The sequence below is a fragment of the Manis javanica genome, chromosome 4 (genome assembly GCF_040802235.1).
Source record: "Manis javanica isolate MJ-LG chromosome 4, MJ_LKY, whole genome shotgun sequence".
NCBI classification, from domain to species: Eukaryota; Metazoa; Chordata; class Mammalia; order Pholidota; family Manidae; genus Manis; species Manis javanica.
In genome coordinates this window covers 41,134,849-41,152,361 of record NC_133159.1, presented here as the reverse complement: position 1 = coordinate 41,152,361, position 17,513 = coordinate 41,134,849, and the positions used below count along the sequence as shown (strand labels likewise).

The 17,513-nt window shown below is 33.6% G+C and overlaps 1 protein-coding gene across 6 annotated transcripts in view; it reads right to left on the bottom strand.

Annotated features, from left to right (window-relative positions):
- OSBPL9 (oxysterol binding protein like 9) overlaps positions 1-17,513 on the bottom strand; it is a 185,040-nt gene that overhangs the window by 36,590 nt on the left and 130,937 nt on the right. For 3 of the 6 annotated variants that reach the window (XR_012130161.1, XM_073233919.1, XM_073233920.1), the window contains exons 5-9: positions 9,352-9,420; positions 4,329-4,424; positions 3,547-3,594; positions 2,496-2,525; positions 1,653-1,703 (exon numbers count right to left, since the gene is read on the bottom strand). Coding sequence is in view for 5 of the 6 variants with exons in the window: in XM_073233919.1 (XP_073090020.1) it covers positions 1,653-1,703; positions 2,496-2,525; positions 3,547-3,594; positions 4,329-4,424; positions 9,352-9,420 (294 nt within the window). In the remaining variant the exon portion in view is untranslated. The remainder of the gene's footprint in view (positions 1-1,652; positions 1,704-2,495; positions 2,526-3,546; positions 3,595-4,328; positions 4,425-9,351; positions 9,421-17,513) is intronic. The other 3 variants (XM_073233923.1, XM_073233924.1, XM_073233925.1) reach the window with 1 other exon arrangement.

Sequence of the window (17,513 nt, the reverse complement as noted above, 5' to 3'; positions counted from 1 at the left end):
TCCATTCCAAAGGAAATGGGAAACCACTGAGGATAGCAGGCATGACTGATTTACATTTAAATTAGGTTTAAAGATACAGAGTTCCTATAGGGCACATATATAATTTAAAGGGATGTACATAAAAGGACTTAACAATAAAACTTTTCTGGAAAAAATTAAAAAGCCAAATTCCATTTACTTAATCCATGTTATCCATTCAGAAGGAACTTGAAATGACCTTCAAGCTGGACCCAAAAAAAGACTAAATTGTAGGAATTTTGTGAAAGGAATTTTAGCAATTTGAATTGTAACTCATTCCAAAGACAAAATACCAAAAATGTACGTGATGTACTTCTAAAGGGTGAGCTACTGAAAGAGACCAGGCTGCCATTTACAACTATCTCAAGTACTGAATGGTTTGCAGACATCACCTAAACTGGTCTAAATACTATCACCTCTTCTACTTCCTCAATCTTTTAAAGTAAGTAATGTGAATCCCTAAAATACCTAGCTACTGGTACTAGGTATGATGTAGTTTACTGGTTATCTATACCTAGGCCTCTGGGTGACTGTAGCCAGTCCCAGCTCCCTCCCCACCTACCCAGTAATTTCAGTCAAGAGAAACAAAACAAAAACCTTAACCCTTTTATGTCTCCAACTCTGTCCTCCCTTAGTCTTTAGAATATATTTTGATGCACCAAAGTAGATGAAAGATTTAGACACATATATAGGAAACCAGACATAGCGGTCAAAAATACCTAGATAGTGAACACAAGCACTTAGGTTTTGACACTTTAATACTGAATACAGCCTCAAAAAAAATGACATTGCCCCACTTTAAATTATAAGCTGAATATCCTTAATATCTAAGCACAGAGAGGTTGTCCTATACTACTGTGTCATAAATAATGCTAGGTTCAAAAATGCCCACTGTTGGGCAAACGAATACAAGCAACTGAGTAAATAAAATACCAGTAATTAAAAACTCACACAAACATCACTTCTAAACTTGACTGCTGAAATGGTTGCCCACACCCTTCTAGCCAGGTACAGTCAGGTAGAGATAGTGGGGGGAAATTTTTTTTAATTTTTATTTTCAAACACTAAAATTCTTGTTTCTCAAAGTATCACTCAATCAAATTACATATTTAGGGTGAATACACCAAAATTTTCAGAAAAGCAGACAGTATCCATGAAATTTTTAACCTACCACGATAATTCAAAATATTTTTCATTGATAAGGAACAGCAATTAAAGCAGTGGTTCGTTAATGTAGTTCAGTATCAGAAAAAAATTTTTGTAACAAAATTAAAAAATATATATGTCTATTATAATCCTCATTATGTATGAGAAAAAAGAACTCTAGTAAAAGTGAATTCCTTTTTCCCAACAAAAACTTTTTTTGTGAAAGGTCTTGCAAAATAAGTCTCTGTTTCAAGCAGTGATAATGGATAAAATGGAAGGAAGGGGTGAGTCATTCCAATGTGTCCCCCTCCCTCACAGCCACCATCAGAAATTACCTTATCAAAAGCAGGCACATGCTTTAAAGGTAACATCCAACACAATACTTGTTCAATAGTACCAGGAAACCCACAATACAATTTACTGTAGAATGGTAGTATGTTTCAGAATCGAGTTCTTTTGGCTATTAAGTAAAAGTAAAATTTACTTACTTTGGCAATCTGCAGCAACACAATGCAGTGTTTAATTGATTCTACCATGCTCTATAAAAACAGAACACTGATTTTAGGGTCTTGCCCTGAATAAAATCGTCATACAATATTAAAGCTTAAGGTACAAAAATCAATTCAAATGTACAGGGTTTAAGGCTATACTACACAAGAAATACCCTCTCCGGATCACCAGTGGATTCAAATATGTTGCTGGTGTCAAATGAATTATAATGCTCAATTCTATGAATTGTTAAAGAACAGCAAGAAATTGTTGATTTATACTGAATAACATCCAAATGGTTTTCAATATTTAAACAAAAATAACTGCAAATTCTTAAATCAACATGAGGCAATTTCAATGTAAATTCCTCAAACATCTACTCAAAACTTTTACACAATTATAGAGTAAACAATCCTATCAAAAATACTGGCAAATGTGGAATACTATTTTGCCTGTTTTTAGAATGCTTTTATCAAGATACAAATCTTATTAGTACCACATTATATAATGTCAGAAGGCCAGTGTATCAGAAAACTTGAATCTCAATGTTTCAATTATAAGAGAGTATTATACCCTATACACAGATGACACCTTTTATCCAAGGATCTCAGACAAGACCAGAAACAGATAAAAGTGATAAAGGTAGTCAATTTCAATTAGAGGGATTATTGTATTCATTTAAATCCCTTTAGAAAATAATATAATTCTTAAATACCCTAGTAAAAATTCATAAAAATTAAAGTCTCGATTGCTTTTTAGTAATACTCTCAGCTTAAAATAGAAATTACATCTTAAAGCACTTTCTAAGGCAAAGCTAGAGTTTAATCAAACATATAACTTACATTTGTTGTCTCTTTGAGAGTTTCAATTTTCTGTGAAAAATAGTAAGTTTAATCAGAAATCATCAAAAACACAAACAGATACTGTTGTTTTTTATTGGTTAGTCATTTATAGAATTTTACCAAATGTACTCATTACTCTAAGTGAATGTAGGCTGGCTAGAAAGAGAGTACTTTCTATACTTTGTTTTTTATTTAAACCAAACATTTAGAAAAATTCAGACATTTTTATGGATTATATCCTCAAACAGAATTCATGAGATTCGATTCAAGATCTGTAAGAATAACATAAAGCATTCTCATTCCACACCTGAAAACAAGTTTTGTCTTTTCTACAGACTATGTGATTTTAAAATGCTTATTTTAGAATCACCTTAAACTTTGCTATCACGTTTAAAAATGACATGGAACTCGACTAAATTTCACAACTAAGAATGGAAGGCGAGCTAAGCATGAGTCACTACTACTATCAAATGTAAAGGAGCCAAAATGCAAAGCTATGGTCAACAAAAATGCAAAACAAACAAACAAACAAAATGATGCTACATCAGAAAATCTAGTCAAGAAGAGGACAAATGTTAACTGAAAAAAGGAAACACTGTTCAAACTACAAAGTAGTAGTCAGAAATCCAAAGGGGGAAAAATAGTAGCAAGACTATAATTAAAGCAACACTCATTTTGTTTCCTTATTTGTGGCTTCTTGTTTATTCTGAAAATTCTTGCCAGTTGGTTTATTAATATCTTAAGTGACCACATGTGAATTTAATAAAATAACTTTCTACCTTCAACATGACACCTGAAGAGAAAAGAACTCCTAAGGAGGTGGTACTTTCAAAGAGCGTATCATTAAAATTTTGCATGTTATCCTTTTGCTTAACTATGGACCATAACAGAAACTCACCAGAAAACTCCCCTTGAAGTCTATGTAGTAGCACTATCACAACAGAGCAAAGTGCCATTATAATAGTCACAACACTGAGGTTCTTCTGGTATTTCTCCAAAATTCTCTTGGTTTTAAAAATTTAAAGGTCAAAATCATGATTCTAGAGATTACCTTTCTCTGTTCATCATCTTTGCAGTTTTGAAGTTTGTCATCAAAAAGCTACAGGATAATAAAAAAAATGATTATAGAATCAGGCCACTTTACTACAATCGTTCTATCAAGATTTACAGCTAAGTCTATTTACTAAACACAGAAAAGCAAGCTTTAGTTCTTAAAACACCTTACAGGGATAATTTATATGTATTATTAAGACAACATGTATTTTTTTCAAAGCATTATATCAAGTCAAGTTCCACTCAATTATATTAAATAGTCAAGATCAAATACTCTGATAGAATTATAAGCAACAGATGACTTTTAAGAACTTAAAATGTCAATCTGAACCTAAGTTTTTTCTGCTTTGTCATCCAAGTTTATTAACACTCCTTTTTCTTCCCAGGACCTTTGCTTATAATAAATTTTAAAGAAAATTCTAGTAAGGATAAAGAAATTAAAGTACTCACCTCTCCCAAACCCCCTCTCCAAAATAGAAAAAAAACAAGGCCTTAAAATGTACATTTCATAGAATTTTTAAACAGAATATGAATCTAATCTTGTCTAGATATTTGCCTTTTTTAAGTCCAAAAAAGTACATACATATGCTATTTACCAATATATTTAGATTAGAGATAAAGATCTTTAAATGAATCTCCCAGATCTTTTAATAAATCAGGTTTAAAAATTGCTGAATAATAACCTAAGGGTTGTAAATTAACAGGTAACTGTTTTTATTCAAAATCAAGGTCAGTATCATTTACTAATACTTCATATCAACATATAACTTAATGCCATACCTTCAATTGTTCTATCAAGATTTGCAGGTAAGCATCAGCCTCTGTAAGCTTCTTATCAAAGTCTTGGACACTAGGAACAAATCCTGAATCCAAACCCTAGAGAAAAAGAAAATTTGAAATAAATCTAAATATTGTTTAATAGTACAAAAGATACTTCATCTTTCATACATGACATTTCAATTTTTAAAGTAAAAATAGTACTTTTAAAAAATAATAGGTCTATTTAAATTATCTAAATTCTCCAAGAATAGTGGTACATCAATCTCTCTTCTCATCAATTACACATGCTGCTGCTCAAATTAGGATTTAACCTGCTCTTCAGAATCACTTTCTTTTCTCCCCAAAACCCCATCCATTATGGCCCCCAATCACCTCCAGGGCAACAGTAATTTAGCTAAAGGAACATAACACAAAACAAACTAGATTACCTCCGATATTCCCTCTACATTTTGTTTGGTTCCTTCCTCCAGTCGCTGAATCTTAACTTCATATTCTATTTAGTTCTTCTTTCCCTTACCCACCCCATTAGCTGCCATTTTCTTCCTCCTCCCTTAAAAAAAAAGGGGGGGGGAAAAGGAACCTCAAAATTCTCTTCTAAGAGGGCCCTCTCTAAGTAAAAGTGACAACACTTCTGTCTTAAGTTCCCCTACTCACTTTCACCCTTGGCATGAATGACACACTCTGGGCGTGGTGTAAACATTTATTTATTTAGAAGGCCTACTTACTTCTCAGTTTAACAGTTCAGCATTTGCATGTCTTGCTTTTCGTAAACTAAAAATTTTAAGCTTCTATAGCATGGAACTTTTATGCTTTGACTCAAAAAGAAATCTTTGACTTCTTAACCATCTCTGACTGCAAAACACATCAACCCTGGGTGATAAAAACAAAACAGGTGGAGATTGAAAAGGACTACCAACCTTCCATATTTGCATGCCCAGATGTCCTACCTAAGCAGTGAAGTAAGGGTCAGGAACCACTAATGTCACAATGCTAATCCAACCACAAAACACTGTACCAGATGGGTGAAACATTGTGATTTAACATACATACTTGACACTACTTGTCCTGTCTTTCCTGCCATTAGCCAAAACACAATCATTTTCACATTCAGCATTTTAGTAAATTGAGGCCAGAATTCATTTTATACTACACTTACACTTCATCTTTGCATACTTTATCTATACTAAGGTACTTTCACAGCCATTATCTCAAACACCAGATTAAGACTGTATATTATTATGGAAACAACAATGGGTTGGCAAACCTGGTTTCTAATTGCAGTTAAGCCACTAATAAGGTATTTTCTCTCTCTAAGCTGCTGTTTTCTTACCTGCCAAATACAGGCATCCACCTCCTCCTATTATGAATGTGGCAGCTACTGCCCCTACTAAAGTCAATTAGTAACACTATCAATTACTACTACTACCACTGTTGTTCTTCCCAAACTAAAATTCAAATTTTGAATAAAAATGTTAAAAACCTAAGTCTTAAGGCAATGGCAAAATCAACTTGTAATGCATTTACTTTTTCAAATTCAAAGGCAATAAAACTGCCTACATTTTTGTTTTTAAATGAATGTAAAGAAACTGCCTGAAATGAGTATTGAAAAACCCCTTCCCAATAAGATGTCGTATATATAAAAACAAAGCTTAAGAAAAGTCATAATAAATAATGTATGTAAAATTCAGACATATTTATATGAATATTGTGGTTAAACGTCTTCAGTTTTAAAGATAATCCAAAAAACTTCCTTTAGAAACACTTACTATGTACAGTATAATAAAAGATATGGGAAAGGAAAGGAAAAATCCATTAAATTTCAGAGATACTATACTACTGCACTAAGAAAGAAGGGAGTAATTTTTTTCCATGTTACTGTACCACAGAAAAATTAGAAGGACTGCTTGGCTAAGTTTTATTTTTGTTTCACACAGTGATATAACATAATTATCAATAATTTATAAGATCTAGTTCAAATCAGCTAAGAGAACTGTTCTTGCTAAATATTAAAAAGATCAATGGCATATTCATAAACAAAAGGTGAAGCATCTGAATGAGGGAGAAAAGTGATCTTAAAAATTTTTTCCTCTTCTGAATGCATTTAGAACTACCACTATAAAAATCTGATCAACATATTCTTTTGAACAAATCACTAATTTAAAATGCAGTGAAAAAATGGAAATAAATTAGATTTACATTACTGAGGTCTGAAACACACCTGTATGTTTTAAACACCCTTTGATTTTGCTATAAACATATGAACCTCACCTTAACTCTTTTCTCAGAACTGCCTCTACTCTTCCACAACATTCCTTTACCCTTAGAATAAACTCCACACATCACAACATCCAAGTCAAAGATGTACTCACCAATCCATTCTTCTTTATATAATGTATAATAGGAAGGCTGTAACAACAGTTATTAGCTTAAAATCCTAGAACTGTCCTAAACTCCACTGCAGCAACCCTTAAATCTTTGGCATACTTAAGAAAATCTACATATACAGTTGCCCTATCTGCAATCAATAAAAATCTTGTTTTTTATTCTACATCTTTGTAGAAATTTATCAACATGGACAAGCACTTGATAGTAACTGTTTTCTCAAATCCTGTAATAATGCACTAGAAGAAAACACAAGTTTTCACTGTAAATTGTGAGTTACAGTACAAAGAATAAAAGCCACCTAGTCCAATCTCCCACTCAAAAGTTACTTTTATGTCTTTGAAAGTCACCAAGTCTTTGCTTGAATATTTCAGGAGTAAGGAAGTCATTACCTTCTAACATAAACTATTTCATAAAAATCACCTTAAAGTCTTAACTTCTACTCTTTCCAGTCAGCATTTACAATATAGGGCACTACATTTATTTAGGTACTAGAGTTTTGATTTAATGGAGTTTTATTTTAAAACAAATCATAAAAATAGAATATAGTCTAGGATCTATGTATCCAGTTAAATATATACACAGAGAAAAGAGACATTTGGCCCAATTTAAAGGGAATGTCAAAGATAATACCCAGACTGGTAAAAGAACTTCAAACTGCCTCAAAATTACATATATGTTGAGACTGTTCTCTATTCCTTTGAAAAGAACTCAGAGTAGAGCAAACCCTTTAAGACAGAGCATGACTTCATACTTAGAGTGACATCTCAAAGTAGTTCTTGAGAACAAGCAGGTTGGGAGTCAAGCAGGTATATATTCTTACACTCTATATTGCCTTGTCTAACATCTATAACATTTTATAATTAAATATTTAAGTGATCGTCTTCTCTGAAAGATTATAAGCTCCGTAAGGGCTAGAACTGTACCATTCATCCAACACTGTATGCCTCCTCCAACCCCAGACTAGTTCAGTGATGAGTGACTGTGGAACTGGTTGCAGCATCTGGCAACTGCTGACATGATGATACCAGCTTTACCTAAGACCCCTTCTCCTCAGATTTCTCTGGCCTTTCTGTTCTCCTACTCCCTCACTCTCTTCTTCATGTCTTTCCTTTCTTTTGTTCATGTCCTCCAGCAGGAACTGAAGTGGTTATGTTGCATTTTGGCAGTCAGGAACACAGAGGTTGCTGCTCCCTAATTTACTATATTGACCAGCCGTATTTCAAACTTGATGATTTCTGTATGAATTCATTTAAAGTTTAAATACAACTATTATAGAAAAATAAAAACAAAATGGTCTGTGATGTAAAAGAAGTTAAACTAGAAAAAAATAAAATAGAACTTAAATCTAACCATAAACTTAACAAGTTTATGTAAAGAAAGAAAAAGTACTTATGTGGCAAATACGCTAAAAACAAAATAGTCTCTAGTTTCCAAGAGTACTTTGCTAATAAAGAAAGCTAAAGTACATATATAAAGTCAAGAAACGTAACCCATAATTCTCTCAGTCAGGATCTCTGGATCCAGTTTAAAATATGTACACAGAGAGAGGAATATCTGCCCCAATTTAAGGGGAATTATTTATAAAATAGTATCTAGACTGGTAGAAAGATATCAGAATGCCTCAAAACTGTATGTAAGTACTTTCTACTATTTTTCTAATACTCATATTGAATATCACCACTTTTCTCAGAAGGCACTTCAAAGCTAACAAAGGTCAGCAAAATTAAATAAATTCCTATTAATGACTTCAGTTGGCATATTAAACACTATTTATACTTACTATATACGTATAACCAAATGCTTCACCCCACTGCAAAGAAGACTACTACAAGGGATGTCCTTAAAACTGTCAGATGCTATGAATTGTAGCTTCTTTAGAGAGAGACCCTGAGTAAAACAGTACAGTAGGCAATTTTTGAGGCAGGGAGTAAGAGCTTTCAAAGTAATTCTTGCTGACAGAGGAAGAGTAATGAACAGTGGAGGAAAAGGTAGTAAAAGGTGGTTTAAGGTCTCCTTGAGGTCACAATCAGGAAATCAGAAAGTTATGGGTAATTTGAGGAACTAAGGAAAATAATGTAGAACAGGAAGGGCTGTGGCTGAATAACACTGTAAAAAGAAATTCACAAATGAGTGATTATTTTCATATCAAACTTGTTTCACAGCAAAAACTTAAAGAACTAAGTACCCTATATTCAGTGTGTATTCTCTCACACAGTATAAACTAGTTGTAATAAAAATATGTTGCAAAAAGAGAAAAGGAAAATATATTAGAAATAAAGAAAATAGTCCATGTAAGCATCACAGAGAAGTTCAGAATAACAAGAAACCAGTATAGTAGAACTGTAATAGGGAGTAAACAGCTTTAAAATTTAACAAAGGAAAAACACCAAAGAAAACAAGTCTCCTAATGAAAAATAAATGGCATGAATCCAGACAAAAGTAGATGATTCTTAAAAATTAGCAAAACACACACCCTGTTATTAAAATAATGAAAACAGCAGAAAAGTTATTTTATTTAAAACATGAGAGTATTTGGAAAGTTTATGTTCACAATTAGCAGTTTGAGATGACATGCATCACAGATACGCTTTTGTCCAATGAAAGAAGTATAGGGCATACTTACAATTGAGTAACTTACAATTATTTTTGAAAATTCAAGAACTGGAGAGATACCAGAAGACTGGAAAAAAGCAAGTGTAGTACTGATCTTCCATAAAGGTAAGGAAAAGAGAGAATAGAAAGTTACCATGCTGTGAGTCTGACATCGATAACAAAGGAGTAGAGAAAAATCTGTAACTACACAGAAGAAACTTAGGCACATGAGCAGCAAGTGGCAAGTTAAAAAAAAAAATACACTCAAAAAAACTTAATGGCTTTTCTGTTCCTAAGAAATTTTTAGCGAATTAAGTTCTTTGAGAAATGACACGTTTGTCTCCTTACCAAATGACTTAAAAGTTGGCTTAATGATAAACAAAAGTGTTACTAAAGAAACCAGAAATATTAGTAAGATCATGATTTTATATGGAATATGTTAACCTGTGATTTCCTTAGATTACTGAAAATTTATAAATACTTATAATAAATAAGCATTGTCTCTGCATTTCATCCACCTCAACTAAAGGAAGAACAGGATTTAAAGGTATAGAGAAGTTCTGAAGTTAAGAATTTCTATTTTTATTTTTTTATTGAAGTATCATTGATACACAATCAAGAATTCTTCCCTATTTTTAATCCTAAAGAATACTCAGGTATCAATTCTTTTGGAGGGAAAATTATCAATTCAAAAATGCCCACAAAACTGAGCCTATTAATAAACTTTTTCCTCTACTGTACCTTCAGGAAGGTATTTTCCACTTAGGTCACCATTCTTATAATCCAAGTCTCCAAGTTTGATTCTATATGGTATCTGTAAGCTATCCTACCAGCACTGCTAGGTACCCCCAAGACTCTAAAAGGTAAGGTCTTTTTCTGTAGTTCTAAGTGAACAGTTCTAATACCATGGATGTACAATATAGACTAATTTTTTAAAGAGTATTAGGTCCTTTGTTAGACACTTTCCAAATTTTCTCATTTCATTATCACAGTATAGTAAGATAGATAGATATTAACCCTATTTTACAAGTTTTTACCCAAATCATCCAGCTGGGAATTTTTTAAATTGGTGTTTTAACCCAGTCCTATGACTTCAAATCCATTACACTTTTCTATTAAATCACAATGATATTTGAAAAGAATTCATAGCATATGAGCACTAAAATATAATCTAGAAATTGCTTGAAGGAGCTTGATATAGTGAAAATGAGTACAAGCTTTAAGGTAAGACTGATCTAGCTCTAAATCCTGAGTGTGCAGCTTCCTAACCAATACATGTATGACCTAGCCAAGTTATTTTTCCACCCTACATTTTCTCATCTAGGGATGGATATAATAAACCAATGTTTACTGTTTTATAAATGGTTATAATCAATGCTGTTGGCTAGATAAAACAAAGAATATGTGTAAAATAACACAATAGTACGTGTTCTACTTACTCTTTGTATTTTGGAATCATAAGTAATCAGATTCACCACTGTATCCCCAGGCCTTCAATTAATGTATTACATAAAGAAGGCACTCAATGAATACTGGATGGATAAAACAAAACTAGTAACTAGATAATACCATGAACGACATGCAATTTTAATAGAAAGCCGTAATAAAAAAGGGATATAAACATAAGTTAAATTGTACTTAGCATTCTTTTAAAAAAGGAAAACACTAAGTTGATAAACTCTGAAGAACATAATAGATAGTAGTAATAAAAAAGATAAAAGCAATAGGCAGAATAAGTGATAAAATACAGCCTTGGAAAATAAATCAGAAAAAAAAGTTTCCATATGAGATGTTCAGAAAAGTATGGGGTATTTTGCCTGAACCACGAAAGGTAAATTGTACTAAATTACTATCTTGATAACAAACAATATAAAGAAAGCCTCTTTTTTCCCCACAAAAGAATCTGATTTTGCTTGTTCTTTGAAAAATAGAATGTTTTATCTTTAAATTTATAAAGAAGATACTTTATGCATAATATTGAGTTTCTGTTAAAAAAAAAAAGAAAAACCACAAAACAAATCTGAATTGCTCATATAGTTAGGACAAAAGAGAGCTGCTTCTTCAAACAGGCATCAGGTACAGACACCAGTGCCAGAATTCATGAACTTTAATCTTAACTCTTAGCAAACTGCTTACCCTTCATGGTATCTTCATCTAATACCGACACCGTTACATAACCATTAGAGAAGAAAACACTAATATTGATTCCATAAAGTGATCTTGTTACAAAAAAGGTTTGGGATTTGTACCATTTTCCTGTATTTAAATCATTATAGCTTATCTTCCCAAAAGACTCTCCCAATTTATTCAATTAAGGTCACAGAAAATGTTATTGTCAAAACTAAATGAAACAAAGTCTGAAGTTTAAAAATAGGATGACCATATATATACCCTAGTTGGTCTGGGATAGTCCCTGTTTATGCCGGTTGTCTTGGCAAATTATCAGCAGCCTCCTTTACTGTTAAAAGTGCACCAGTCTGGACAATAAATGATTGGTCTCCCTTTCTATAAAGGATGTAACTAGCATTTTACAGCTACATCTGGAAGGCATGTAAGAGTGCTTCAGAGGTTTCAGAATGCAGCAAATTACTTTTAAAAAAATGTAAAATGCAACATGAGTTTACAGACTCTGAATGTAGAAAGTGAATTTATAAAAATAAAACAGACACCAGAATTCAAGTCAATTAATATTAACTAAGTTCTTACCTTATGGTAGATAAGTGGAGAATGAATAATATAGAAGTTAGATTTTTAAAAATTTATTTACACACACACACATTCACACACACTCCTGAAATAAAACATACAAAACAAAACACATAAAACCCATATATTACTCCTAGGAAGTGGAATTGAGGAAAGGGGGCATCTGAGACAGGGACTCTTTTAATTTTCACTTTATATATTCATGTTCCTGATAGTTTTAGTAAGTTTACATTTATTTATTCATTTTAAATTCAAAAGTTTCATGCAAAAATTGCTCCAAAACTGCAGGTCCTAAATATTTTTCAAAAATTTTATAACTATTTTGGTTTGCAAAATCATCAGCATTCTTTTAAAATTAACTACAAAATCCTAAAATGTCTCAAAAGAGTAGATTAGGCAATGTTGAAGCTGCTCAGATATACCTTTCCAAGCAAAATAAAATGTAGCATAATAAATTTATAACATGATTTACAGCTAAAAAGCACAAATTACCAAAAAAAAAGCACTTAAAAATTAGAAATCCCCACTATAATGGAATAAATGCTGAGAAGAATAATGGCCAGTAAAACAAAGCAGAATACCTACATTTTTTTCCCACATCCTTCCTGCCAATAACATGATCATGACTCAACATTCAAGAAAGCAAACTCATAAAAAACAGAACACCTACTACATTACCCCCCCTAACAAAGTATTGTTTAAACATGTGGTGTTGACAATCAGCCAAAACTTTTCTTTTCACACACTAGTTGGTCAAGCTACTGGCAATATCGTTCTTAAAAATCATAGGTTAAGTCATTCCAGAACCTAAATAAGCTCTGCATGGCTTACCAGTATGGGACAGAAAAAATACATTCTTCCCCTTCCCCTACCTCAGATTATCATTCGGCTTATCAGCATTTTGGAAAGCAAAATGTCTCAGTGTTTTTAAGGGTCCACCATGAACTATTAAGTTTCCTGGAAATGGCTCTACATTTAACTAGGAGAAATTCACATTGAACACATGAATCCTTAAAACTGAGTATTTTAGTAGTTCAAGTTTTGAAAACTGCAGAATTCTCATACACCAGCATAATACCTGTTGAAATTGATTATGAAATATTTTAAAAACAAAACCTGATATATCCCTCTAACAAAACTGGCTTTCTCTGTATAGCAAAATATAATAAATTGTAAATTAAACACAACCCAAAGGGAGCTAAATGATAAACCTGTCAGACCAACTGACAATTAGTACTATAAGGCTTACATCTCACACAAACTAACCAAACAAAAAAGAACAAAAACAACCTTGAACTGAAAGAGATGGTATAATTGGTCTGGCTGTTATCCCTTAAAAATTATATACACCAAAGCAGTTTTTATATATTTGATTTTAGCTGTCAATATCAAACAGTTGGAAGAAACAGGTTGTTTTTGTTAAAGCTCTTAAAACTGTAATATAAAATTACCCTGATTTAATCAAATTATTGCCAGAAACCTATGAAGATGGTCTAAAATATGATTGAAATATACAGGACAGGACTTGGTTTTTTTTCTCAGCTGTATCTCCCAGGTTAGCACTTGGTTTGTAGCAAGTACTCAATAAAAATTTTGTAAACTAATGAATTAAAGAATTCTGAAATGAGCGTACTTGTTAGTATTTAAACATAAAGAGTAATCAAAGAACAAAAAGTTCTTGCAGATTATAAATCAGAGTATCTGTGAAAAAATCATAAATAACTCATTTATCCTAAAGGTTTTATTATGAGTATGCAAGCTGAATTTTTTTTATAATTAAAAGGTTTTAAGGAAAAAAATTGAGTAGAAGGAAAAAGACATTGTATTGTACAGGCAGTACAAGAACAAGAGCAGACAATGACTACTGACTTGTTTCTGAAAACTCCTTCTCATGCCAAATCTTTTCATGAGTAGTTTTATACATACAGGTATTCTGCTTTATGAAAGTTCACCACAAGCCACCTTGCTTTTATGAAATACCTACATTCGCACTTGTATTCTTCAACTGAAAGAGATCCAAAGACAATTTTCACTTATTAGTAATGAAAAGCGAAAATAGTGTTCAGCGCTTATTTTACAGGGAGCTGTTAGAGGCAGTGCACACTCCAGGCAGCAAGAGCTGCCTCCCCCAGGAACCACACTCAGCATCTCAGCCTCAAATCGCCAGAGCTTCAAACTGGGTCTGTGAGCTTTATCACACTTTATTCTGGCCATCTGTTAACAAGATGTGTCCTAAGATATCAGAAAATCCTAGAAGAAGTTATTTTTCGGGTCTGGGAATGCTCAAAAATTTTCTCATACAAGTTAGTGGTACTTGCTCTTTGCTTTATGCCACTTTGGCTTGCCTAAGGGTTTATAGCAACACTGTCGGATAGCAGGGGAAACCCATACTACTCTAGGGTTACAATTCAGTGTTACAGTAATGATTTGTTCACTGGATATCTCTCAGGATTATGGCACTGTACTGGATGCCAAGATGAAGCAAATAGAGACTCTGTCCTAAGAGTTTCAAATCTCTAAGAGTTTTGAGATAAATATTTGTCTGCAAGTAACTGATCCAAGCATGGTACAAGTGTATGTTATGGAAAAGGTACTAAGAGATTCAAAGGAGAAAGTTGAGGGCAAGAGAAAGGTTTCACAGGTAGCATTTCAGAGTGCAGAACTTGGACAGAGATGAGGAGGGAGGAAGTACTACAAGCACTGGGCTGGGCAGGGCAGGAAACCGTGTAATGAGATGGGATGTTTGAACTTCTCTTTAATGATGTGACTAGAGAAATGAGGGCAGGGTTAAGGAAACTAACAAGGGATGCTAAGGTACCCAGAAATAAGCAGTAAGGGGGAAGCCTTCTGGGCCAATAAGAAGAGCTACTCAAAGGACACTCTAGTTGTAGGACATAGCCACTGCTAGAAATGCATCAAAACAGAGGAGGAGCAAGGGGAATAAATACCCAAAAGGTTCACTCTTTCCTTCCTTCCATCTTCTGTTGCTGCCTCCCATTGGTTAAACCCAACCAGAAACCAGAGAAAAAAGGACACTTCATGACACAGGCTGTAAAGGTCAGCTGCCTGGAGTGGAGAGCAAAAAAAAAGGCAGAAAATGAAGAATAACCACAGGAGACATACTCCCAGAATTAGGGAGTAATACAAGCACAAAGAGAGGCTAAAAAGCAAAGGAGGCCAAATGAGGAACAATATTCTCTTGGAGAACTATGTAAGATGATTATTTTTCAGATCCAGATGCTGAATCTGAAAGGAAACCAAAATTACTGGCTGAACTGGAAAAATTACGAGGTGAGCAATAGCTGGAAAGCATCATCAGAGCAGTACTCCAATTCTCTCTAGAAATAATAAAAGAGCAAGAATCACAGGGCTATAGACCTGGTTATTCTTGTCCTTAACTGTGTGACCTTGGGCAAGTCACTTGGCTTCTCTCTGAGACTATTTCCTCCACTGTAAAAATAGTTAGTGGTTAAATTAAAACTTAAAGATCCCTTCCAGTTCTAGGATTCTGTGAAGCCAGTATCTCCGAGTCAATAATCATGTGCACCATATTGGAGGAACCTGGAGTCCACTTAACTCACTTGAAAAAAATTAATTTCACTTAAATAAGGACAATAAGAACTTAAATGTTCCAGCTGCAGCCAAGTCCTCCACAGTATGACAAAGAATGTTAAAACATAAGCAATGTTTTCTCACCAAGTGAGAAACACTAATGAAACCAGATTTAAAAACCTGCTCTGGAATGCAGAAAGTGTGAAGAAACAACTGAGTAAGCAGAATATTGGTTGAAGTGGCACATTTTAGAAAAAACAAAATGAGCTGCTCAGTCAGTACCGCAAAGAAGCAAAGTTCGTAGAGGTGCCTGCAAAAATAAATGAACACCAATGTGGAAGAGACTACAAAATCAGTTTGTCTGCCTCGTTCTCTTCCACACTCACAGAGCAAACAATACCATTCCTTCATGACACAAATATTCATGTATTACATGCCAGGTATCATCACTGTCTTCAAAGGACATCTTAAGGACAATATAGATAATAGCAAATATAATCGACGATTACCTAATCTTCGGGAATGGGTTCCAATCAATTTCACCCCTTCCAAGCAGTCTGACTTCTCTACCCAGCAATATGCTTTTTTTTCCAATGATACCAACTACCACAGAACCAATTAGGGCTGGTACTGCTATTAGTTTTCTTTCAACTTTATTAGAGCTCATACAGACTGGGGAGAGGGAGTTTGCCTAGGAATCTGCACACCACTTAGAACCTGCTTCTAAACATTTTCTCTAAACCTGTCTCAGTGTGGCAGCAACCAGGGAGCTTGATGACTTAGGAAACATTTCTAATTCACAGGGATAAACCTAACTCTAACTCAGTACCACTGAGCAAAACAAAGGTCTACACACTTAGAACGTTGTTAAAGCATGCATTTTGATCATTTAACAAACATCGACTTAGTAGGTGCCAAGCACTGGACTAATTAACGACTAAGGCCCTGGGGACACAAAGATGAGTGAGGATCTCTGATCTCTAAGAGATTATAGCCTAATGCAAGAATCAGATACGTAAACAAAAAATTTACAGTACAACCTAGTGACATCTGTAGTATAGAGATATGAATAAAGAGCTGTTAGAACACAAAGAACAAGAGTAATTACAAGTCACTCTGCCTGAAGAAATGAATAAATCAAAGAAAACATACGAATGCATGTTAAATGAAAAACTGGAGGTTCATAACTTGATAGCATTCTGCGCAATTACAATTCTAAGCAAGAGGTAAAGGCTGTAAAAGGACAAAGAGCTATGAGCAGCTATGAAATGTTCTAATGATTAACAGTTCTCAGCTAGGGCAAATGCCTTGGGTAGAGCAAGGGCAGCTGAGTTCAGACTCAAAAAAGATAAATAAGGACCAGGTTGTGAGGGTCTTGAAGAACATGACAGGCAGCTGTACTGTGGCAAAGGGGAGCCAATACAGATTTTTAAACACAGGAGAGACTCAGTCTTATTTGATTCTGGATAAAGAGTATGGGTAGAGGGAGTCCAGTGGACTGGGAGACTAGTTAGAAGATTTTGAAAGAATCTAGGTAAAAAAGTTTTTCTGAAGTCTATGTAAGAAATGATTAGGTCTGATTTAAAGCATTATCATATGGAAAAACAGAGGCCAAATCCAAGAGTTATTATGAAGGCAAATTTAACAGGACTTGGAAAACAAGCGAGATGGAAAATGTCTTTAAATGACTAATTGCCTGTGTGTTGTGGAACTTAAAATAATTAACATATTTAGGGAGAGATATGTGGCTTAATCACATTTTCAACCTAAGAACCATTCTTTCAAATATAATTTGTTTCAACCCTCAATGAAAAATCTTCCTAAATAAAATTTTAGGCCAAGTATATTACAGTAATCATTCTACAGAATTTCCATAAAGATCAGTTACCACTCCACACTACAAAGTTTATATACTAATAAAACCCTACATATTCCAGGGGATATTCCAGA